We start from the raw sequence: 25,513 nt of genomic DNA, 5'->3' as shown, positions 1-25,513 counted from the left end.
AGCCAAATTTTATTTTATTATTATTTTTTTAAAAAAATATTTGTTAGGAATGACTTTTTAAAAAAATAAAATTATTTATTTATTTATTTTTGGCTGCGTTGGGTCTTCGTTGCTGCGCGCGGGCTTTCTCTAGTTGTGGCGAGCGAGGGCTACTCTTCGTTGCGGTGCGCGGGCTTCTTATTACGGTGGCTTCTCTTGTTGCGGAGCACGGGCTCTAGGCATGCGGGCTTCAGTAATTGTGGCACATGGGCTCAGTAGTTGTGGCGCGTGGGCTTTAGAGCGCAGGCTCCGCAGTTGTGGCGTATGGGCTCAGTTGCTCCACGGCATGTGGGATCTTCCCAGACCAGGGCTCAGAACTGTGTCCCCTGCATTGGCAGGTGGGTTCTTAACCACTGCGCTACCAGGGAAGTCCCAGAGCCAAATTTTAGTGCCTACAAAGTTAAGCATTGGTCCCTTGGGTATGTGTCCATGCTGTTTGGTGGATCAGGTGCCTTGCTTTCCCTAAGGAAAGCTAAGGTGACCCCTCTTAGCTACTCCATTCAGCATACAGTCATGTGGAGCCACTGGTGAAAATCTCTCAGTGTAATTCACCATATTAGCAGAATAAAAGAAATACATCATATAATCATCTCAATATATACAAAAAAGCATTTGAAAAAAATCAGTACCTATCCATGATGGAAACTCTCAGAAAACTAGAAATAGAAGGAAATGTCCTCAACCTGATAAAGGGCATCTATGATAAATCTATAACTTAACATTATACTGGCAATTCTCCCCAGATTGACCTATAAATTCAATTAATCCCAATCAAAATCCAAGCAGACTTATATAGAAACTGGCTAGCTGTCTCTGAAACTTATATGCAAATACAGAGGACCTAGAATAGCCAAAACAATTTAAAAAAAGAACGAAGTGGGAGGGCTTTTACTCTCGGATTTCAGAACTTAACATGAAGCTACGGTAATCCTAACACTGTGGAACTGCAATAGACACATAGAACAGTGCACATCGTTGTCAAATTGACTGATTCATGTCATGATTATGAGTCAACTTTTCCCACTTTGTATATCTAGTATTTTTGTTTGGATAGTGGATATCGTGAATTTTACATTCTTGAGTACTAGAATGTTGTATTCCGTGAACCACTTTGTTCTGGCAGACAGTTAAGTTTCTTTGGGGTCAGTTCGATCCTTTCCAATTTTCTTTTTAATTTCTTTTAGGAGGGATCAGGAGTAGCCTTTACTCTAGAACTAACTTAGCACCACTTTTTTTTTTTTTTTTTTTGTGGTACGTGGGCCTCTCACTGTTGTGGCCTCTCCCGCTGCGGCGCACAGGCTCCGGATGCGCAGGCTCAGTGGCCATGGCTCACGGGCCCAGCCGCTCCGCGGCATGTGGGATCTTCCCGGACCGGGGCACGAACCTGTGTCCCCTACATCGGCAGGCGGACTCTCAACCACTGCGCCACCAGGGAAGCCCTAGCACCACTTTTAAGGTGTGACTCTTCTGCGTCTCTCCCAAACGCTGGGTGTGTTTAATGAGGCCTTTCTGCTCTGGCTAGTGCAGACTCTGGCTAGTTCCCATCCCCATGTGAACTCTGAGAATTTTTCATCTTGTCCCTATGCACGGGCACGCTGTTATGCAGCCAGAGACCAAGGAGCTGTGTGCAGATTTCACTGACCCTTCCTCTCTGTAGTTCCTGCCTCTTGTGTACTCTGCCCCAGAAACTCTACCAGCCTCAGCCTTGGTTAACCATAATAATTCAATTTAAGGAATTTATCTGTCTCATTTTCAGTGACGTTTTGGAGAAATTAGGTAATACTTTACTCATTGTTTCCTTAAAGTTGTCTATTTTATGTATTTAATTTTTTAAGGAACATTTATTTATTTATTTTTGACTGCGTTGGGCCTTCGTTGCTGCACGCGGGCTTTCTCTAGTTGCGGCGAGCAGGGGCTACTCTTTGTTGCGGTGCGCTGGCTTCTCATTGCGGTGGCTTCTCTGGTTGTGGAGCACGGGCTCTAGGCGCGCGGGCTTCAGTAGTTGTGGCACGTGGGCTCAGTAGTTGTGGTGCATGGGCTTAGTTGCTCCACAGCATGTGGGATCTTCCTGGACCAGGGCTCAAACCCGTGTCCCCTGCCTTGGCAGGCAGATTCTTAACCACTGCGCCACAGGGAAGTCCAAAGTAGTCTATTTTAAATTGCATTCTTGAAACCTTAAGTTTATATTAGAGTATATATATTATTGTTGTAAAATGAGACTTTCTTTCTCTAAACAGTTAAGTCATTCAGTTGCTCTGGGCCTGTGAAGTTTACCATAGTGTGGCTTTTGGAACATCATACCTGTCACAATGAATATTCTAACCTGGAAGTAAGTAAAACACAAATTTTAAATGTGTCTAAAGCTGTGAAGGAAAAGTTAGGAGTTTAAAGATTTATTAGCTTATCAAGTGAGGAGGCCAGAAATAGAGAAGTGCCACAGATTTTGGGACTTAGGGGTAATAAATGCCTCAATTATATCAAAGTATATGCTTTCTGAGAATACAGATCTTTTAGTTTCCTTGTATCTTATGAAAAATGTTAGTAAATATTTAAATCAGAGTTGTGGAAACCATTGCTAAGGGGACTGTGGGTCACGCACAAATGAAAACCAACTCAACTTAAAGAAGAAATGTAAAAGTTTCACTTCATTCAAAAAATTAGTAATAGGGAACCTAGAGCTTCAGTGAGTATGAGTAGATTTAGTGAGTATAAGTAGACCTCAGAAAGAGGTGAGGAGGGAAAAGGAGGGGGAGAGTGTGAGAGAGGAAAAAGAGACCGGGTTAGGTCAATGTGTATTTCCTAAGAACAAAGATATTCCCTTAGATTACACAGTACAGAGATCAGATTTACGAAATGTAACAGTGATACAATGCTAATTGATATAATAGCTCATAAACCATGTTCAAACTTTGCCAGTGTCCCAACAACATCCTTTTTAGCAGCTTTTTTCTTTTCTTTTCTTTTTCTGGTACAGGATCCAATCCAGGATCACCTTGTATTTCTGCAGGGTTTTTTTGGGGGGGTGGAGGTGTTGAGGGTGGTTCCTGACATGACATTGATGTATTTGAGGTGTACAAGCCATTTATTTTTACAAAATGTCCCTCAATTTGAATATTTCTCAGGTTTCCTCGTGATGAAATTCAGGTTATATTTTTGGCAGGCATACCAGAAAATATACTGTTTTGTCCCATTTTTGGTGATGTTAACTTTGATCAGTTAAGGAAGTTTCTCCACTGTAAAGCTACTACTTTTCTCCTTGTTGTTAACAATAATTTGTGAAGAAATACTTTTGTATTTATGTGTAAATATCCTGTTTCTTCATCAGTCCTTGTTTTAACATTCTTTGATTCTTGCCTGAATCAAAGCACAGTTACCACTGTGATGATTGCTAAACAATGATTTTCTAATTCCATGTTTTCTTCTACATTTATTAGCATTCGACTATGAGGTTGCACTCTTTTTCTCTCTCTTATCCATCTGTCAGTCAATCAGTTATCAATATGGACTCACTGATTTTCACTTTGTTGGGTGGGTTATAATCTATTACTGTTTTTATGTATTTTGCTCAAATTGTCCCATATTTGGCCAATGGAAGCCTCTTAACCTCTTCTTCATGCCTGGGAGTTGCCATTAGGAGCGCGGTTTTATTCATCCATCTAGGAGCCCCGTTGTTAGTCGATGTGTAAATGAGTGTTCCCCCTGCACTCAGTTGGGCTTGCCGTCTTTGCTTTATGTTACTAAGTGTTTGGTTTATCTTTCCTTGTAATTAAATGCTGCTTTTTCTCTGTAAAATCTTTTATACCTGGAGTAAAATGGAAGAAGCCCCAGGACAAAGTATTTTGTATTTCTCTGTGAACCATTTCCTTGTAGTAGCATCTTAATCACTTTTATGACTGTAAGAGAATGCTTATATTATGTATTACTGTATCTGAGCACATCAGAATGGCTAAAATGTTATGATTACCTCAATTGTGCTGAAAATTATATTCAAAACTTTTTCTTTTTTTGTATTTTGTTCTATTGCATGTTTCAAGTGTTCCAAGCTGAATAACTTTTTGGGATTATTTAGATATTAAGTGGAAATAAATGATGACATAGAACCTTACTTTGCATAGGAGCTGTCCCAGAAACATGAACTTAGTGTCGGTGAAGACTTCTGTGGTCATTATTTCAAGAACAGCGAATGTTGGACAACAAAAACTGAAAACTTAGATTGCGACAGTGATTTACAGGTGTTTCCCTCATTGAATGTGAGTACCTGTCTTGCGATGCTGACATAGAATTGATGTTTCTCCCAGTGAATGCAAGTACCAACTTCTGTTTTATCAGTATTTTGATAAAGGAAGGTGCTTAATATGTCAATTATTAGGTTTAGTTCTTTTGTGTGTGTGGCGGTACATAAAAAGTGGAACCATTGTTCCATTTCTTTGTGCCTTTTGCAGCAGCATCCTTGAAAGAGGATCCTTTCATCATCCTTTCATGATGTGCCGTCACTCCATCCCTCGTCTCTCTTCTGCCCACCCCAGTCAGGGCTTTGCCCCCATCATCCCATCAGAACAGCTCTAGTCAAGGTCACCAGTGACCTCCATGTCGTTAGATCCCTAGGTCTGTTACTCCTACTGAAGGTCTGTCAGTGTACTTGACTTAACCAGCATTTAACACACTTGAACACTCTCCTTTGTGCACTTTCTCCTCCTAGCCTAGAAGACTAGATTCTAAAATGTGAACAGCAGTCCTCTCTGGGTAGTGAGGCTGTGGGTCATTTTAACTGATTTTTTTGTCCTGTAAATTCTGAAATGAAAATGTCTTTAATAAAAACGTTAAAGGGTTGTTTTAAAAATTTGTGTCAAGGTATAATAAATATACATAAATTTACAGCAAAGCTTGCATATCAGCAGTGTAGGGCTTGATGAATTTTCACAACCTGAACCCACCCATGTGAATCCCGATCAGGAACAGGGCATTTGAGCACCTCGAGCTCCCTTTGAGTTCCTACTACCCTCCCTGCCAACGGTAACCACTGCTCTGATTAAGGAAGTAATTTTTCAAAAGTAGGATTTTGTTACACATGTTTGGGATACAGTGAGATTTGTTCTCTGGTGTTCAGCTTTAATCTTTACTTTTTTCACAACACATTTTTTTTTCTTAATTGTTAAAACTATTTTTCCTTATGGAAATGTACCAATATAAAATGAAATAATTTTATTTCATTTTTCCAGAATAAAGAACTAATAACAAATACTGGTAATGTTTCAAACCAGGAAGGGTCAACGGTAAGTCATTTTATTTGCCTTTAAATCAAATACATACAAGTTAGAGTAAGACTGAGCAGAATCTTTTGATGGACAGATACTCAGAGAGTGATCTAAAGTAGGGTTAGTAGAATTAGGAAAGAAAAAAGAAGCATTATTTAAAACAGTATATCTCCTTACATATGTCTGTGTGAATTTTGTACATACTTGGTTCTATCTTTGTTTAAAAATCTCTTTAAAGGTGTGATTTAACAGTAACTTCTATGGAGTCTTTCTTTATTTTAAAAAATAAAATTCCGCTGCCAAATACCTGAGACCGCACAGCAGTGGGCTGATCTGTATCGTCATTAAGGAAGTAAAGAAATAGATAGAAATCATGATGTAGCACGAGGGGGAGGGGAAATTTGGAATTTGGGGAAATTACTCAAAGTCAGAAGACTAAGAGGTTGAGAGGATTACAAGGAGTTGAGTGTAAGGACTGAAAGTGGATTTAGAAGAGCTTGATGTTTGCCTTTAGACTGGGACTCTTCTGCTTTTATACTGTTTTCTCCAACCATCTTACAGAGTAGTCTGATAGTGGAAGGGCGTTCACTCTGCAGTGGCTGGACCAACTCTTTGCTTTGCACAAACTGTCACAGGTGGAGGAGTAGGAAATGAGAGGGAAGGATAGGAAATACTCAGGAAGGAAGAGTGTGAAAAGCTTGGTCCAGCTACCTGGGGGCACTGCAAGGTTCACAGGCAGTCCCAGTGGGCAGTTTCAGGCCTCAGTGGGACTGCCAGCAACAGAGTGCCTTAGGAATTTAAATACTTTAGCCTATGCACCGAATCTGAGTCATTTCCAGCAATATTATCGGACATCTTTCTCCCCCAGTTCAATTAAAAAAAACACACACTTAAAAACTGAATGCTTGGGACTTCCCTGGTTGGTCCAGTGGTTAAGACTCCGTGCTTCCAGTGCAGACGGTGTGGGTTCAGTCCCTGGTCAGGAAACTAAGATTCCACATGCCGCAGGGCGTGGCCAAAAAGTAAAAATAAATAAATAAATAAATAACTGAATGATTGATTATACTAGGATATTAGAAAAACTATTTGAAAGGTAGTATTAAATAAAACATAGAATGGTAACATTAGGGGGAAAACCTGTAGAAATATAAAAAGTAGAAAACATTGGCAAGTGGAAAAGGCTTTTTTCCTCCTCCATCCCTTTGGGTCTGGGAGGATGGTGGTAAAAAAAAAAAAAAAAATGGAGGAAATCCTTCCACTACCCGCTGTCCTTCCACAGCCCACCATTCCTTTTATCTGTGTTTTTTTTTTTAAAGTAACCCAATTCAGTTCTTAAAAGTTGTTTTAAAATATGGTGGACAATTGTTTAGCTATATCTTATATAGCAATTAAAAAAAATAACATGAAGGATTTTTTTTTCTGTTTCAGGATGTTGTAGCCAAAACACAGAGAGATGGGTTTCATATCTTTATTGTTTCTATTAAAACAGAAAAAACAGATGCAAGCTGGAATTTGAATGGTATAGTTAAACAGTATGCATGTTTTATTGTCTGCTTTTACTGTATTCTGTATTTTTGTCATTAACCCAAATCTACATTCTCTTTTAAAACACATTATTCAAAAATGATTTTCTGTTAATCACAAAAATGAATAATCTGTTTATTTGGGGTACTTAGAACTTTATGCTTATCTTAACTCTAATATATATATTTTTTAACGGAATGGAAATTTTAAATTAAGATAAATTTTGGGAGTTCCCTGGTGGACCAGTGGTTGGGACTCTGTGCTTCGGCTGCCGAGGGCCAGGGTTCAATCCCTGGTCGGGGAACTAGAATCCCACAAGCTGCACAGTGTGGCCAAGAAAAAATAAATAAAATAAAAGGGTGAATTAAAAAAAAAGATTAATTTAAAAAGTTTTAAACTTCATAGATGGATACAAAATTCTCCATCCTTCCAGATTAAAAAAATTTTTTTTTAACATGTAGAAATGGGTAGGTGACACCTTAATCGTACTCGAGGTGGATTATATTCTGTTTCTTGAAAATGGCCATCATCAGGGGTTTAAAATGTTTGTTCTTTAAAAAGTTTAAGAAAAAAGAATCTGTTTGTAGCCTAGGAGTAGAAGTAGCTTGTCTGGCAACTGTGGCTTCTGTGGTCTGTGAGCTCCCCTGCCTGCCTGTAAGGTAGATGCTCTTTGCCTCATGAAACCGTAGTTCCTGGTGCCCAGTGTGAGAGCGGGCTCACATTAGGCGGTTTTCAAGGGAGCGAATGCTTCCGTGGATCCTGGAATTGCTTTAGCGGTCATCGTCTAGACTAGGTATCTGCTGGGCTGACAATAGCCAAGCAGCATGTGAGGATCCTGGGGATTTGCAGACTGCCCTGATTCACCCACTGGGACACAGAAGTGAAGCCAGGCTCTGTCTCTGAGGGGCACCCAGTCCAGAGAGGAGGGAGAAAGCAGGGAGGTGAGTCAGGCATGGCCGCAGGGGAGGCCCAGAGCTGGTCTTCCACGGGGAAGCTGGTGGGGGGGCTGCTCTGGAGAGTGTGAAGCAGGCCTTCCTCCCGGAGGTGCTGTAATGGGCCCAGAGCGTGCCACACAGGGAACAGAGGGGCCTTGCTGCCATCCTGCGCCCCAGCCTGTGCGCCCTGCCTTCCCAGGTGTGGCGTCTTTTCCTCTGACGCCAGCAGGCAGCTTTAAGCTTCTGCTGGTTAGTAACGGGCGCAGTTGCTAAGCCTTGCAAGTCTTGCCCTGTATTCGGCGCTCTGTTTGCTATTGCTCTTGGACAACAAACCAAACTAGATTCTGGAGTTCAGTAAATTTTTTAAAAATATTTTAAATTAATCAACTAATTAATTTGGCTGTGCCAGGTTGCCGCATGCAGGATCTTCGTTGCACCGTGCGGGATCGTTAGTTGCAGCGTGTGAGATCTTACTTGTGGCATGCGGGATCTAGTTCCCTGACCAGGGATGGAACCCAGGCCCCCTGCATTGGGAGCTCGGAGTCGTAACTGCTGGACCACCAGGGAAGTCCCTGGAGTTCAGTAATTTATCCAAGTTACATTAAGAAAGACAAAGTCCTCAGCTAGGTCAGGGACTCAGCCAGGGCCAATCTCAGACCAGGACTACTTTGCTGTCTGCATAAGGTCTGACCTGGCCCACACTTTACAAGAGCATGTATACAAATACGTAAAGATATCTTCATACAGTTACATAATCAAAGGTAAAAATTCAGCATTTAACTTGGTTTGTATTCTTGGAGTCTTAATATGAGCTTACATTGAAAAACTTAAGGAAAACTGGTTGTTAATTTTAATGCCTTAATTTCTTTATCCCCACCCTGCCTTCACCAGTTTCTCTTTCTATGATGGGGCCTCATGGATATATCTCTGCATCAGATTGGCCTCTGATGATTGTGAGTATCTCTCATCATTTCTTCCTTTTTTTAAAAATGAGTTTTGTATCCTAATTGGAACATTTAAACATTTTAAGAGCTCAGTGGTGGTAATTCCTTAGTAGCTAACACTTTGACATACCCTCTATTTCTGGTTCCATGGTGACTGGAAAATAAAGGATTGCAAACTTGAATGTAGAAATGTCAATTTTCAAATGATCAAAAGGCTTAACTGACTAAAATTGCTTCTCCTCTCACAGTTCTACATGGTGATGTGTATCGTTTATATCTTATATGGCGTACTCTGGCTGATGTGGTCTGCCTGCTATTGGAAAGATATATTAAGAATCCAGTTCTGGATTGCAGCTGTTATTTTCCTGGGAATGCTTGAAAAAGCAGTTTTTTATGCTGAATACCAAAACATCAACAGCACTGGGTTATCAAGTAAGTGGTGACTGTGTCCGTGAATATGGTATGACCCAAGGGTCTCCTAGCATTTGTGAGCAGAGCTGTGGGGACTCCCCGCCCCACCTTCATACATTGGTTTGGGAACAACCATATAGATGAAGAGGAGGGAAGCCAAGAAGAGAATATCAGAGTAGGACTCTGATCCAGGCTAGCATGTGTGTTGTCTTCATTTTGTTTTCTTCTTGCTGACTTTCCCTTATTTCCCTTCTGGGGAAAAGAAAATTCCTGTTTCCTAAGGTACCCGTGACTGGCTTTAAACAACACGAAGTTCTGGACTGGGGACATCGGGTGATGCCAATCCTTTTAACCTATTTCTCTGTTTTTTTTTCCCCTTCCTCTTTCTTCTCCTTTCCCCTCCAAAGAAGAAAAGAAAATTTGGCCACAGGGAGTAAAATTAGTAGTGCCAGGATGGATGGTGACTGCACCCTTTTTACAAAGAACTTCGTGTGACTGGGGGAGATACCATCCCAGCTTACACAGTGGAATGTGGCAAGCAGGCAGGGCATATAGTGGGGCATCCTCAGACGGGTGCCCCAGACTTCTAGAAGGTAGAGTTCAAAAGGGCCAGAGAAGTAAAGGTACAATTAATTCCGTCGCTGAACCTTCAAAAGAGAGATAGCTCAGAAGGGTAGAAAGCCCTCAGGAATGTGCTTCTGAGTGCTCAGTTACAAATGATCGCGGTACAGATTTTCAAAGGGTGTAGTTGTACCTGCTCCTTATTTTAAAATACTCCGGGAAAAAAAGAGGGTGAGTTGGAAAATAGATGAGACAAATTTAGCATAATGTTGATAGTTATGGAAGCTGAGTGATGGGTACATGGGAGTTCAATATATCGCTTTCTCTGTGTTGGAGAATGTTTGTAATTTCCCAAAATAAAAAGTTTAAAAAGACATGTACAAGGCAATAAAGAAAAGACAAACATCCAGGGAGGCATGTTAGAGGTATCATTACCCTATAAGAAATTTTAGTGACGTGTGTGCCTGTGTATGTGTGTGTGCCTGCCCTAAACCAGATAAGGAAGGAAGGACAGAGCTGCTGCGTAGGACTGGGGGTTAAAGCGTTCTTGAATGTCAGAGAAGGCGGGTCAGCTCCTTTGCTGCCAGTGGTGGGGCTCTCTGTCCAGAAGAGGGTGGCGTGAACTTGGGTGAGGGGCAGCCAAAGCCTGAGATCCATGAAGAGAAGGAAAGACCATCTGTCTTCCTCAGGGCCTTCAAGCCCTCTGAGATGACACCAGAAGGCCCTTGGAAGAGAAACCCCAGACTGCTGTCCTAGTCTTTGAGGAGTCCTGTGGAGAGGAGAGGTGCCACATGGGGCCTGGGCTGATGTTGTTTCTGATTTTCCCAAGCCTAAATTCTGTAACCCAGGCTGTCTTGCTTAGCATTGGTCCTGGAAGGATAGACTTCAGAAACATCAAGCAATGATGATTTAGTGATTGTTAGGACCCAGCAAGGATACGTTAAGAATAGGTCGTGTCGGGGGCTTCCCTGGTGGCGCAGTGGTTGAGAGTCCGCCTGCTGATGCAGGGGACGCGGGTTCGTGCCCCGGTCCGGGAAGATCCCACATGCTGTGGAGCGGCTGGGCCCGTGAGCCATGGCCGCTGAGCCTGTGCTCCACAGCGGGAGAGGCCACAGCAGTGAGAGGCCTGCGTACTGCAAAAAAAAAAAAAAGAATAGGTCGTGTCAATTGACTTCTTTGTTTTGTGCTTCTAGATTGGCAGTTAGGCAAATGTAATAAATTCAGTATATCTGCACTTCTTCAAGGTATTGGGCAAGGTCTCTTGTGGTTTCTTCTAGAGAAGGCAGAGAAACATGAACTGAAAACAGGCATATTAGGTGGATTCACAACTAGTTTCTGAATGGCTTTCTCCTCTCCATCTTTACCGCCAGCACTCTCATCATCTCTTGGCTAAATTCTGGAATAGACTCCTGAGCGTTTTCCTCACCTACAGTCTATTCCTCTCCAAGCCATTAAGTAGAGCAATCTTGATAAAATAAAGCTGTCTACTTTATTCCAAGGGTCAGCAAGCTTTTCCTGCAAAGTCTACACAGTGAATATTTTTGGCTTTGCGAGCCATGTAGTCTGTGTTGCAACTTCTCAACTACTGCCATTGGAGCATGAAAGCTGCCACAGACAACAAATGGGCATGGCTGTGTTCCAATAAAACTTCATTTACAAAACAGATGTAGGGCCAGATTTGGCCTATGGCTGTAGTTTACCAGTTCCTTTTTCACTCCCTTGTTTACTATCATTGACTTCCCTCTGCCCTTAGCAACAAGCCCTGACTCATGACCTAGCCTAAAACTGAGGTGATTGGGCCCCGCCTCTGCCCCAGCCTCTTTGCTTGACCTCCCTCGTTACACGCTCTGCTGCAGACATGCCGAACTTCCACTTCTTGCAGCATATTTTGCTTTGTCTCTCTTGCCCTCCATGCCTTTGCACGTGCCATTTCCTTTGCTTTCGCCTTTCCCTCCTCCAGACGGTTCACTCCTACTCAGCCTTCAAACCCTGGTGTAGCTGTCACTTCCTATGAGAAGATTTTCCTGCCCCGTGTGGATGAGGTCGCTTTCATCACAGTCCTGGGAGATACAGCATTACCTCCAGCACTTGCTGAGCTCTGTCCATTTACTTGTCCCGACCAGAGTACAGGCTTCACGAGGGCAGGGAACATGGTGTGTCTTTCACTGTGATAGCCACACGGTAGGAGCGTGAATGAATAAGTGATGAGGGCAACCTGGAGAAAAGAGAGCTCTGGAGGGCGTTATGGTTTTCAGATATTTACAGGACAGGAAAGGGCTACAATGCTTTGTAGCCTCAAGGAGAAGAATAAGAGCAGAGGGGAGCTCGGGGAGACAGATTTCCAGTGGACGTGAGAAAGCTGTGCCCAGTAGAGCCCATCAGAATCCCCTTCATTGAGGTTTCAAACATCACTGGGATTAGATGACCTTTAACTTAAACGTGGCTAATTCGTCTGAGGTCAGGACGTAACTGGACACAGTACACATTTAGACTCTTGGCGGCAGGCGTCCAGATGGACCCAGAGCAAATGATTTTCCTTCCTTCCCTCAGCCCAGAGTTTACTGATCTTCGCGGAGTTGATATCTGCGATTAAGAGGACGCTGGCTCGCCTTCTGGTGATCATCGTGAGCTTGGGATACGGCATTGTGAAGTAAGTACCGGGGCCCAGAAAAGACACTGCGTCCCCATCCTGTGATCCCATCCATCCCCGCCATGACCCCTGTGACCCGACACCTCTCAGTATCCTAACACAAATCCCTGAGGGAAATACCTGCAAGGGCGTGTTTTGTTTTTTGGTGTTTTTTTTTGCGGTACGCGGGCCTCTCACTGCTGTGGCCTCTCCTGTTGTGGAGCACAGGCTCCGGATGCGCAGGCTCAGGAGCCATGGCTCACGGGCCCAGCCGCTCCGCGGCATGTGGGATCTTCTCGGACCGGGGCACGAACCCGTGTCCCCTGCATCGGCAGGTGGACTCTCAACTACTGCGCCAGCAGGGAAGCCCAAGGAGGTGTTTTTAAAAGATTTCCATGCACTGGCTATTTTATTCTTTTCTCAAATAAAGATCCTGAATTTGAATTCCAGTAACTTTATAGTTAGATGAATAATCAACTATAAGGATAATAGAAAATTTTAAATGATTCTCGAAGTTCAGACCATTTTCTGTTTCCTAGACAGCATACTTAGGGGTCATGATTGTGTATGCGATATTGTAAGAGAGAGTGCTCTGATTAAACACCAGGTTCAGTGGAATTTCTGGCTGAAACCTGGCAGTCGCCTGAGGACCCACTTTCGGGACCCTCTCAAGCAGATCTTTTCTCCCTCTTACCTTTGAGTCCCTGGGCATGAACATGGAAGAGCCTGTTCCCTAAGACCCTGTGATTCCCAGAAACTCAAGTCCTCACACTGGACCACAGCTGCATCTTCTGATTGCAGGCCTTGTCAGCTGCCAGGTTTCCCCTCATCCCTCACCGCTCCGAGCACTTGCTTTATTGTCTTTCTCCTCAGCACTTCGTTGTCAGGATTCCCTGTGATTTCAGTATCCGTTTGAGGACCCTTTAAGAAACCTGACCTCACCTCCTCACCTCTGCCGCTCTTACCTGTCACCTCCCCTCAACTCCTGAGTCCCCTGGCCATTTTCTAGACTTGATTATTATTTATTTATTGTTGTGTATAACTGCACCCGCTCCATGGTGGCACATTTAAGCAATCCACTCTTCAGCCTCCCCTTTTTCCTGTTTACTTTCTCTAATATGTCAGCTGTAGGCACTCTTGGTCCCTGGTGTGGCCTCCGGCCTATTGATCCCACCGCCTTCCACGGTCCAGCAGGGCACTGATCACCCCTGCCACCCCTGAGGCCCTCCGCCTTTTCCTTTGTCAGCCTCCCTTGATAAATCCAGCTCTCCATCTGCGCAGGCTCAGCTGGGGCTGCAGAGTCGGCCTGAGAAGAACACCCCACCCCACTGCCTGGCTCAGTTCACTTCATGACCCTGAACTTGAGGGGCGCCCTGAGTGCTGCTGGCAGTTCTCCATCCCCTTGCCATTTGTGTTCTGACTCTTCACTCTGCAGAAGACCATTTACCCCTTCTCTCTCCTCACACCTCCCTACCCTCCTCCATCGTAGCTGATCTTGGCTCTTTTCTCACTGAGGAATTAGAAGCCATCAGGAGGGAATTGCGGCCATCAGGTCTGTGTCATCCTCCCCACCTCTGGACCACACGCAGCATGTTCTGCTCCTGTAAGGCGTGGACCATCCCTGTGTGTGGTTAAGCCCCGCCCTGCCCTGGTGCCCTGGGTCCTGTTACCTCCTCTGTTAAAGAAGCTGTTCCAGCAGTCTGTCCCGTTTTCTCTGATAGCGTCAATTTCCCTCTCCGGTGGGCCATTCCCATCAGCACACCGTTACTTCTGTCATCTTCAGAAGCAAACCCTCCCTTGAACCCAGATGGCCCCCTCCTCTGCTTCTCCTTCATTGCTTTTCCCCTGTGTGCAGCAGCATCTTTCAGATGTGTTGTCTGTGCCTGGCCGCTTCCACTTCCCTCATTTTCTGTCCTTGTGAGGTTTGGCCCCATTCCTCCACTGAGACTGCTCCTGTCAAGGTCACCTTGACCTCTCCTTGCCAAATCGCAGGGCCCCGCTCAGCCCCTGTGCAGGTGCCCGGTCATGGAGGCTCCTTCAGGGTCTCCTGTGCCGGAGCCCCCTCGTCTTCCCAAGCTCCAGTGTTGGGGGGCCCTGGGCTCAGGCCCCAGACCTCTGCTCTAGTGACCGGCATCCCCAAGGCTTTCTATCCAGTTCTGTGGCTCTGACTGATGAAACGTGTCGAGAATGAGCCCGTCCCGCCCCTCCACAGCCACCACCCTGGTCCAGGCCACCACCTTCTCCTGCCGAGACTACACTCCAGTAGCCTCCAAACTGGTTTCCCCGCTTCTGCCCTGGTCTCCTGTCAGTCTTTTCAAACACAGCAGCAGCCAAGATGATTCTCTTAAAATGTAACTCCAGTTTCATTACTTTCCTGCTCATTTCACTCAGTGAAACCCAGATTCCATCTTGTGGCTTCTCCGATGGCTGACCTCATCTCCTGCCACTCTCCCTCCAGACACGCTGCTCCCTCCTGCTGGTTTTCTTACCCTCACTGTGCCTTAAACACAGCAAGGCTTCCCTGGTGGCGTAGTGGTTGAGAGTCCGCCTGCCGATGCAGGGGACACGGGTTCCTGCCCCGGTCCGGGAGGATCCCACATGCCGCGGAGCGGCTGGGCCCGTGAGCCATGGCTGCTGAGCCTGCGCGTCCGGAGCCTGTGCTCCGCAATGGGAGAGGCCACAGCAGTGAGAGACCCAAGTGCCGAAACAAAACAAAACAAAACAAAACACAGCAGACACTTGACTCACAGTGCAGGAAAGGCCTCTGCTTGTCAGCTTCTCCTCTGGATCCCAGGCGTGGTTTGCTCCCTCACTTCCTTTAATTCTCTGCCTCACCATCACCCCCCAGGGAGGATGGCCCTTTGGGACCCTAATCAGTGCCCATCCTCCATCGCTCTAGCCCCTCGTCCCTTTTGATGTGTTTCTTAGCATTTGTTGTCTCTTCCCCCCACTTGTGTGTGACTTCCCTGTATTGTGTCCTGTATCCCGAGGCCCCAGTGCACTGGGCGGTGCACAGCGTGCACTCAGTAAGCGTGCACTAATGCACGCACATGTGCTTCTGAGCTCCGGACTGGTGCAGTTACCAGGACTGTAGCGAGGAAACCTTCTTTTCGTTTGTTTTGCTTTCTTTTGTTTTTTGGCCTTAGTACAGTATATAGAACACAAAACCCTCTGGGTCCCAGTGGCAGCTCACAGTTGGAGCTATGAGCGTCAGGTGCCAGGGTGCAGAGGGTGGTGGCTGAGAAAGGGATAGAAGATTGAGCTGGTGCGTGAGGGCTCAGCCCTTTTTGACTGAATCCCTTCACTGTCAACTTGTGTTCAACCCTTACAAAGCGAGCGCAGTAACAGTTCTGGCTGTTGCAGGGTTCCCGTAAGCTGGCTATAGTGAACCAGAATTTAGATTAACTAAGTTAGATAAATTGTCTGAAATGTGAGCTATGGGTATTAGTTCAGTTTTTACTTAGATTTGTTTTAAAATGACTATCATAAGTATTTTTTTTTCAAAACCAGTTTTTTCTTCTAATTACTCTGAAAAGAGGGTTTTTGAGTTAAAACGTATTCACATTAAATTCTGACTTGCAAGTGTCATGAAATTTCAGTTCTTTTTTTTCTTTTTTTTTGGCCACGCTGTGCGGCCTGAGGGACCTTAGTTCCCCAACCAGGGATTGAACTTGGGCCCACGGCAGTGAAAGCGCCACGTCCTAACCAGTGGACCACCAGGGAGTTCTCGAAATTTCAGTTCTATTTTCAAATGACTAATTGCAAAAATCATCATCTTTGCATGTTCTCAACTCATTTATACTTTCAAAGAATCAAAACTGTTATTTTAATTCTTTTCAATTCGAAGAATGAAAACTGAAGTCTGTTCGGACTGTCATTTGGGAGTATTGAGAGAGGAAGGCAGTGGGATTCGATCTCCTGACATCCTGCTCTTTCTCTGCCCTAGTCATAGAATCAGTGGATTATCGCTGACAAGACACATCTCAGAACACTTTACAATTTCTGTTAGTGAAAGAATTAAATGATTATTTCTGCCAGTGACAGAAGTTGGCACTTACTTTCTAGGTTTCATCACTCTTCTCGTCCATTCTATAGACATAGTACCTGGTTTATGTTAATCATATTGCTTGGATTTCAGCAGCAAGATCCTCTGGCCTCAAAAATGTTGCTTCATAGGCATCAGTACAGCTTCAAGTCCTAGAGAAGGGGGCCAGATTTCCCTGAGCCTGTTTCTGCCTTCTTCCCAGGAAACAATGCTGTTTCCCAAAACAGAGTACCTCCGAGGCGGGAAGGGACTGACGTGTTTGGATAGTGACATCCCCAGTGTTGGAAATGGGGCCAGTTAACTGTAGTCAGATACGTTTTACTCACCTTGCTTTTTCTTTCTCTTTTTTCTGTTTTCCTCCTTGTACCAGGCCTCGTCTAGGAACAGTCATGCACCGGGTCATCGGACTGGGGATTCTTTACTTTATCTTTGCGGCTACTGAAGGCGTGACAAGAGTCATTGGGGTAAAAACTACATCATTCCACTTGCACTTTTTGTTGTTGTTGCTGTGAAATATGATTTTACTTTCTATCTCCTGAGATGAATTTTTAAAGATAGGAAATTTGTGATAAAGGCCCAATTTGAGTTTATATTCCCCCCTGTGGACTCTTTCCCTTTTTCAATACATCCTGAAAGTATAAGGCTAAAGAGAGCACTTTTTTAAATGACGTGTTTATGAAGGCACCACCTGACGTCATCCTAGGAATTAGCTCCATCTCAAAAACGTTCGTGGTTGTTCTTTATGAAGAACATTCATCTTTATCATTATGCAGTCGGAACACATTCATTTCTTCCTTAACCCTTGGTTTAAACGTGTAAGTGAAGAGCAAGTTAATTTTACCTTGTGTGCATACAGATATTATGTGTCATCGCTTTTTAAAGTCTCCTTTGGTTGTAAGTTTTCCCTGACTCTTGTGGGCTCAGAATTTGGGGGATTCAGCAGACTCCACGCTTGGAAAAACCAGGAGGAGGTAGTGTTCTGGGGAGAAACGGCTCTAGCAACATGGGCAGCAATGCTTTACTCTAGAGAAGAGTGAATATTTGTATCTGTGAAGACCCCTACGTTTCTAGCTCTCGGTTTTCCTTAATAATATGGCTGACGACTGAGTGATTAAGAAGCTTATTATATTTTTACTTGATTCAGAGAACCTTGTAATTTTTACTCAAAACGTCTTTTGGATTAGATGTTTTAAGTCAGATCACTGTGCACAGAGTGAATAATCTGTATATTGCCACATACGTCTACTTCATGTAGGTTGATCTGACCCTTAAAGCAGGACATTTGTCCAATAATGTTAAAAGCTTTACTCTTCTTCTGGTGTCTTTGACACATCTGCATTATGGGTTAGATACACCTGCTCCTTGAAAGGTGCATTTATTTTTACTTTTACATAATAATGAAGAACTTTGCATTTACATGTATAATTCACAGAAAAATAATCTTTGCTAGGAAGAAAAGGGAAAGGATAAACATCCCACGGATAGATTGCATTGTATTTCTTTAAAATTTTACACAGTCAGCATCTTAGATGTGACCGTTTTAAATATGATTCTCCGTCAGCTCTTGAGTACGCATCCAACCTATGGTTTGTTTATACCCTTCCACACAGTTCCTTTTCCCTATTTTACTTTTTGCGTGTCCTTTCACACGCGTGGGGATGATGAGGAGTCCGTTTCTTTAGGAGCCGTGGCTGCAGGTTTGGTGCGGAGAGGGCAGAGATTGAAATGGTTGACCTGAGTCGGGTGGGATGCGCTGTGTTTTATTTGCCACTTTATAATACACTTTTACGTTATCACGGGACAAGTTGATGACAAATATTTGTTGACACCAAAACAGATAACTTCCATGTGCTCAAACACAATTCTGTTAGGCAATAACATCTTTTATGTGGCCTTTTATAAAATGATGATATGAGATAAATTGTTTTTCTTCATCAGATGATAATTATTATAATACAATGAAACGTTTACATTCAGATTTTTTTCCCTATTTTTATTTTTCAGGGTTCTAACCATTTAGCTGTTGTATTTGGTGACATTATTTTAGCCGTTATTGACTCCATTTTTGTATGGTTCATATCCTTTACTGTGTCCTAAAATTGTTGTATCATTAAAATCAGATTATTTTTAGTTTGTAATAATAATAGAGAGAAATATACTTATGCATTATTGTTACCTCAATATAGAAATTTAGTTGAAGGTGAAAAAGTAACGATTCCTCAAACAAAAAATATCCTTATTTTTTCTATTAGTTCAGCAAACTTAAAGGCACATATTGAGCGATCTGGTAAGGAAGACAAATACTTAACTAGGAGTAACATAGCAATAGTAATTCCCATGTTAGAGAGGTGCTATGCAAACAGAGGAAAGAGAAATTTGCTCCAGGGTGAAAATCAGGAAAGATTTCAGGGAGATGGTGACATTTTAATTTAGACTGAGCCGACAAACCGGGGTTTACTAGGAAAAGAACTGAGGGGAAAGCATTCTGGGAGATTTAAGGGGACCAAACAGTTGGAAGCATGAAAATATAGGGACAGTGGCATGATGTCTCAGAGTCGCTTGCCTGTAGGTAACGTGTGTCGGAGAATCATGGAAGGTGGGACCAGAAGGAAGGGATAGAATGACATGCTCGAGAGTTTAGAAGGTGGAAAGTAGCAAGGAGTTGAGGCTGCACAGGTGAATGACATGATGAAATCTTGGAAGAAAGAACTCAAGGATGGCATTTAAAAAAATGCCTGGGAAAGGAGAGTCTAGAGCTGGGAAGTCTAGTAAGGAGTCCTTTGCAGTGGGCCAAAGGAGGGATAGTGAGGGTTAGAAATGGGGCAGAGGAAATGGAAGAAGGGCTCCGGATGACAGGCTGGCTAGAAGTGGGTGGGGAAAGGGAGAGAGGGCTCCCAGGAAGGTGTGCACGTCTCAGGTAGGTGGCTGGACCAGTGTTGCCATTCTCAGGGTGGTAAACATGGATAAGGGACCACAGTGGGTGAGCGTTGAGCTGCCCGGGGCATTAGTGTGAAGAAGAGAGTTGGAAGTCCCAGCCTGGCTTAGCAAGAGGAGTCAGAGCTGGTGATGAAGGTGGGAGTCAGCTTTGTGTGGGAGAAGGTCGCAGCCGCGGAAGCGACCCAAGAAGAACAGGTAGACCAGCAAGTGGAGAGGAACCAGGATAGTGCCTCGTGGGGCGGAAACATGCACGGAGGGAAGTCCAGGGCGAAGGGAGGTGGGAGACCCAGGCAGTCGTCCTGGGGTGGAGGCTGGGAAAGCTTTGGTAAGGAGGGGCGCTCAGCAGTGGCCAGCGCTGCAGAGAGATGAGTTCCCGAGGCGCACCTGTCTGCCTGGGTCATTCCAGGGGTCACGGCGGACAGCAGGAGAGTGGGTTCGGTGGAGGTGTTGGGCCAGAGGCCATAGCACAGCAGGAGAAGTTTCAGAGACAGTGTTAACCGATCCTTGAGGCTCCTCCTCCCTGACTGAGTGACTCCAGTGGAGTCTGGGCAATTCCACTGTTTTCCTCTCCAAGGCAGGACCCTCTAAAGTGCATTCGTGGAAATGGGAGGGATTCTAGAGAAACTACGACCTGGTCAGAGCAGAATGCAGGGTTCTGCGGATCCAGAACATTATTTTTATCTGTTTCGTTGACATTCATGTCCTCTTTGAAACTCATAAGCTTTTATTTTTACACAGTTCTTTTTGTTTCTGTTGTCTTTGATAATTGTCTTTTAGCTTTTTTTTTTTTTTAAAGAAGATGTTGGGGGTAGGAGTTAATTAATTAATTAATTAATTAATTTTTGCTGTGTTGGGTCTTCGTTTCTGTGTGAGGGCTTTCTCTAGTTGCGGCGAGCGGGGGCCACTCTTCATCGCGATGCGCGGGCCTCTCACTATCGTGGACTCTCTTGTTGCAGAGCACAGGCTCCAGACGCGCAGGCTCAGTAGTTGGTGGCTCACGGGCCTAGTTGCTCCGCGGCATGTGGGATCCTCCCAGACCAGAGCTCGACCCCGTGTCCCCTGCATTAGCAGACAGATTCTCAACCACTGTGCCACCAGGGAATCCCTGTCTTTTAGCTTTTAACATGAAATGTGATTTTGTTTTCCTTGTGTTTCTTTTCATGTTCTCATCTTTGTCTCTCACAGGGAGGGCCGGAGGGCTTAAAATTGCCCGTGTCCCTTCTCTACAGGAAGCTGTCCCTTTCTGAAGGTGCGCTAACGGATGTAACACTGTTAGTAGGATTTTCTGAGCTCCTTGTGGGTTGTTTTCCTAAACCCGGTCTTATCTATTCTTTAAATTCCCTGTTTGTGAATTCTCGATATGCTTCCAAGTTAAAAACACAACAGAAATCTTTTAATTTATTTTTATTCTCGGAAGCAGTGGTTCTTAGCCTTGTTTGGGTTCTGGCAGCAGAGATGCCTTTGCAAATCTGATGAAAGCTGTGGAGCCTCTTCACAGATTATATATAAACACACACTTCATTCATACCAGGAGTTTTTCCCACAGTGAGGCATTTACAGACCTCCTAAATTATGTCCAGATAGCCCCTAGTGTCCGAGGGGTGTCTAGTAAAGGGATAATACCTGATTTTAAGAGTTGTTTCGACCAACTTGCTTGAAAACTGGATTCTACTTCTGTTGAGAGCTACCAGTTGAGAATCCAAGTTTACTGAGTAAAATTATAGTAATATAAATCTGATCTTTTCCGAGTCATAAAAATATCTTACTCTAGTGTAATTTTTCATATTTTCTACACTAAAAAAAAAACATGTAGAGTCATTCAGTTGTTAAAAAGGTGAAGGCCAGGGCTTCCCTGGTGGCGCAGTTGAGAGTCCACCTGCCGATGCAGGGGACGCGGGTTCGTGCCCCGGTCCGGGAAGATCCCACATGCCACAGGGCGGCTGGGCCCGTGAGCCATGACCGCTGAGCCTGCGCCTCCGGAGCCCATGCTCCGCAATGGGAGAGGCCATAACAGTGAGAGGCCCGCGCACCGCCAAAAAAAAAAAAAAAAAAAAGGTGAAGTCCATTCCTCAGTTCTGCAGGTGAGCAGGGTTCCAGCTCTGAGTACTCATCCCCAGTGTGGAGCCCGCTCTGCCGAAGCCCCAGCTTCACCGCTTGTTAGGGATTCTCACCTGACTTGAGGATAAGGGGCAGGCAGTGCGAACATCCTGGGACCTGGACAGGTGGAATTGCAGGGGAGGTGAACTAGCTACTGGGCTCAGCGTTACTGTCTCTAATCTTCATGTCTTCTCTTCTGTCATTGTGAGTTTAGAAAATGAGCTTAAGACATCTATTCATTTTAGAGTTGTCTTATTTCTAAACTTGTATATGCTTAGAGCCTTGTAAACTTTATATTTTAAAAATCTATATTATCTTTTCTCCTGGTAATTTACAGATATGTATTTCAAAGTATTCTTGTTTTTAATCATCTACAAGGTGGTATATTGTTCATTGGGAAAAATACATAGTAATGCAACTTGGCAGAAAATTCCAGAGGAAAGTGGCTGTAAACGCTCTAATTCCATCTGGATTTGAATGAGGGTAACTTACCACCTTTATGGACAGCATTGGCTTTGGTCCAACACATAATGAGCCAGATTGGGATGGGGAGAGAAGGAAAATAAGGGGAAAGATTTAGCTTGCTTAATTAATAATGTTTTTAATAAACATGTTTGAGGTAAAAGTCATAAAGAAATCCAGAAATTAAAGTTCTCTTGGTTAGTATTTCATGGTGAGAGAAAGGAAATTTAGTATTATCCATTTCTGCTTCAACCTGAATTTCTGACATTTGCTTTTAGATTGCTGTTTGGTAATTTTCATCACTGAGATGAAAAGTCTGCTTTCTCTGTACAAAAAGGTAGTGGATTTCCTAAATGATTACCAGTGACAAGCAAAGAAGCAGGACTACGTCCTTATAGAATTGAGTGCTGGGATAATGACCCTGCTTCCGTCACCTTTGATGAACCTAATCTAGCTCCTCCTGTAAGAATCTAATTCTACATTAATAGAAAAAATAGCCTGAAAATGCCAAAAGCCACAGCCCTTTGCCTCTTTTCTCCCGCTTGTTCGTTTTATTTTTTTGCTGTTTTGCTGCAGGCAAATGATTCAGATCTTGTGCTTCTGGCCAGCCTCCCTCTGTCTCTCCTTGACTCTGGCTTGTGCTGGTGGATATCCTTTTCCTAGCGCAGCAGCACGTTCAAGGTGATTCTCTTGTCAGGATGATGGGGCCTGTGTGCTTTCATTACTGCTTCAGAAGTATTTGGTCTTGATTCATGTTTATTGAATAAAGCATATTTGCATTTCTGTAAATTCTGACGGTAGGCCTAATTGGTTGAATTGTGCTATTTTAGAAATTGATCTTCTGTTGCAACTTACTGGTCATTTAGAAAGATTGAAAAGCAGCTTTGGTAGTTTTAGTACTAAAGTGAAGTTTTTGATGAATGAAGTATTTGGAATTTAAATAGGAGGCCTCAGTGCAAACTGTGCCACTTCCATTCCTTTGCTCAACTCTGCTATGTATGTTCAGAGTGTGGTCCCTGAACGGGGCTGGGCAGGTGCTGCAGAGGAAGCAGCTCCCGTTGACAGAGCTCTGGCTTGAGCACAGCTGCACTGCTGAGGAGCCAGTGGACAAACCTCTTTCTGCTTCTTCGTACCTGACGGTGTCGCACTTTACCTGAGCCCTGTGCTCCTGGAACAGCCGTGGTTAAGGCAGCCTCCACCCTTTCGTGTACTGGGAAAAGGCTTACTATCAATACAAACAGATGCCTTTCCCCATAAGACTTCGATGAGACGCCCAGGTGCCCCCATGTTTACTTGTGACAAGGCCAGACACAGACCTATGTACCCACTGACCAATCTGGACACAATACCAGACTGGACCAAACTAAGCCTTCTCCTTCCCCCGGGTCCCCGAGCTTTCATCCACCCGCAGCCCTCCTTCATGGCCCCTCCTGAAAACCTGCAGACTTCAAGGAAAGTCATTCTCTGAGCAACTGTCCCGTCAGGCCACCCACTTCTCACACCTGCCGCTCTCAACACCTGTTTACTCCTCCCTATAAAAGCAAAGCCCTTCCCTGCCTGACCTCTGGGACTCTCTCAGACCTTATAGTCGGAACATTTTCCCTGTTGCAATAATCTCTTCAATAAAGTCTCTTTTTACCTAAGTCCAGATTTGTGTTACTTGACATATTTCAGTTTAAATTTATAAAATGGAATTGGCAGATGATGTAACTTCTTAATTATGGTCATTCGGAGGATAAAATGAGAATAGACCAGAAACAACAAAATAAGAAAGAAACAGACAGAAAAGCACAAGCCAAATGGCACATCATGATGGGATCTGTAAAGAGTGTCTGGCCTAAGGGGGACTTGGCATTTAGTGTGTGTCCTGCTCTGTTCTCTGTTTCAAGAACTTGGCATTGAAGGAGCACATCATAGGTCTTCTTGCTTATGTTTTTTTTCCTTGAAGTTTGTTTACTTAGTTCAGACAGTGGTATACTGTAAAACAGTATCTGTGATGAAATTGGTATCATGATTATACAATATTGGATAAGGCAACATTTTCTGTGTTTTTATTAGTTTTAAATTATAGGAATTATATATAGCAGTACTAATTTTGGAAATGTAGCAGAAGATTCTTATTTTGTTTTTTATCTTAACTGTATATTACTATTTAAAATTTTTTCCTTAACTTTTTTCACATTTTTATAAGTTTGGCACAAACTATGAAGACTCTAAGGCTAAGAAAGAACACAGTGAAATTTTCTTTGTACAGGCACTTTACAAATACCCTGATCTTTGCCATAATGGGTAAGCTATCTTATTTTTCTTTTAAAATACATTATTTTAGTATTGCATATTCTTTCAAAGGTTGACTTTTTTTGGTGTGTTTCAGCATCTGTAGTGTTTATGGTGTGGACAACTAAGACATTTAGAATTGCAAAATGTCAATCAGTAAGTATAATCTTCCTATTTAAACAGTTTTCGTTTCTAATTATTCTATTTTATTTTGTGTAAGTTTGAAGAATTTTGTGTTTGTAGACAGATAATTTTAGTGGAGATTTTCTGTTTACTTGGAATTATTTTGTATAGAATTATAAAAACATTTGCCTTCTTTAAATGTCTGAAAAAGTTCCTCTTAAATCTCCTTTTCCAGTTATGCCCTTTTCTCAACTTCTTTTTGTATATTTTGAAAAGGAATCCTCCCCCTGTATAATTTAAGGTAACAGGAAATGTTTTTCTTCCAGCACACAGTGTAATTGGGTTGTTTTGTACTTAGGACTGTAAACCTTAAGCCTGACATGTTTCTAGGATGGTATACTCATTATGAACATTCAGGAGATACCCTCCATGGATTCTCTAGTTAGAAGAAGATACATTTCTCAGACTTAAAATATAAAAGGCCCTCTTGGGAGTTTCTTGATTTGGAAATAGTCTCTAGTTCTATATAAATAATTATAAAGAGCCCTCTGAAAACCCTGGACTTTTGCTGCTGTAGAGATAATTTAGTGAGAGAAGAAACTGTTCTTGTCTAGAAAATAATTGACCTCTGAAGCCCTTTTAAACTCTAATTCTTTTTTTTTTAAATTTATTTACTTATTTTTGGCTGTGTTGGGTCTTCGTTGCTGTGCACAGGCTTTCTCTAGTTGCAGCGAGTGGGGGCTACTCTTCGTTGTGGTGCATGGGCTTCTCACTGCGGTGACTTCTCCTGTTGTGGAGCCCAGGCTCTAGGTGCGCGGGCTTCAGTAGTTGTGGCACATGGGCTCAGTAGTTGTGGCTCGCAGGCTCTAGAGCACAGGCTCAGTAGTTGTGGCGCATGGGCTTAGTTGCTCCGCGGCATGTGGGATCTTCCCAGACCAGGGCATGAACCTGTGTCCCCTGCATTGGCAGGTGGATTCTTAACCACTGCACCAACAGTCCCTCTAATTCTTTTTATGATACTATATAATTTGTTAGGATTTTATTCATTGTATTGGTTATAAGGCTGAAGTAAGCATTAATATTACTGAAGTAAGCATAATGATTTTATAAAGATAGCATTTCTTAGTTTTTATGTTTCTCTGAAAAACGTGTGGTTATTCATTTGGAAGACTTACTGGTTGGAAAGATTTCATTAGTACTTGTCATTATGTCCTATTTGGATGGGAAATCTGTATGTTTATCAGAAAATTAACTTTTCCTGTTTGAATTGTCCT

The 25,513-nt window shown here is 43.4% G+C and overlaps 1 protein-coding gene across 2 annotated transcripts in view; it reads left to right on the top strand.

Annotated features, from left to right (window-relative positions):
- Nucleotides 1-25,513, top strand: part of TMEM87B (transmembrane protein 87B) — a gene marked incomplete at both ends in the record, with an annotated part of 50,114 nt that overhangs the window by 5,789 nt on the left and 18,812 nt on the right. The window contains 11 exons of one of the 2 annotated variants that reach the window (XM_079720897.1): nucleotides 2,277-2,368; nucleotides 4,155-4,289; nucleotides 5,259-5,312; nucleotides 6,723-6,813; nucleotides 8,645-8,706; nucleotides 8,946-9,129; nucleotides 12,220-12,319; nucleotides 16,714-16,807; nucleotides 22,416-22,487; nucleotides 24,020-24,128; nucleotides 24,214-24,272. In XM_079720897.1, coding sequence (XP_079577023.1) covers nucleotides 2,277-2,368; nucleotides 4,155-4,289; nucleotides 5,259-5,312; nucleotides 6,723-6,813; nucleotides 8,645-8,706; nucleotides 8,946-9,129; nucleotides 12,220-12,319; nucleotides 16,714-16,807; nucleotides 22,416-22,487; nucleotides 24,020-24,128; nucleotides 24,214-24,272 — 1,052 coding nt within the window. Of the gene's footprint in view, nucleotides 1-2,276; nucleotides 2,369-4,154; nucleotides 4,290-5,258; nucleotides 5,313-6,722; nucleotides 6,814-8,644; nucleotides 8,707-8,945; nucleotides 9,130-12,219; nucleotides 12,320-16,713; nucleotides 16,808-18,347; nucleotides 18,434-22,415; nucleotides 22,488-24,019; nucleotides 24,129-24,213; nucleotides 24,273-25,513 lie in introns of both variants that reach the window. The other variant, XM_079720896.1, reaches the window with a different exon arrangement.

The sequence above is a fragment of the Hyperoodon ampullatus genome (assembly GCF_949752795.1).
Source record: "Hyperoodon ampullatus genome assembly, chromosome: 15".
Classification (NCBI taxonomy): Eukaryota; Metazoa; Chordata; class Mammalia; order Artiodactyla; family Ziphiidae; genus Hyperoodon; species Hyperoodon ampullatus.
This window is presented reverse-complemented; position numbering and strand designations above follow the sequence as displayed.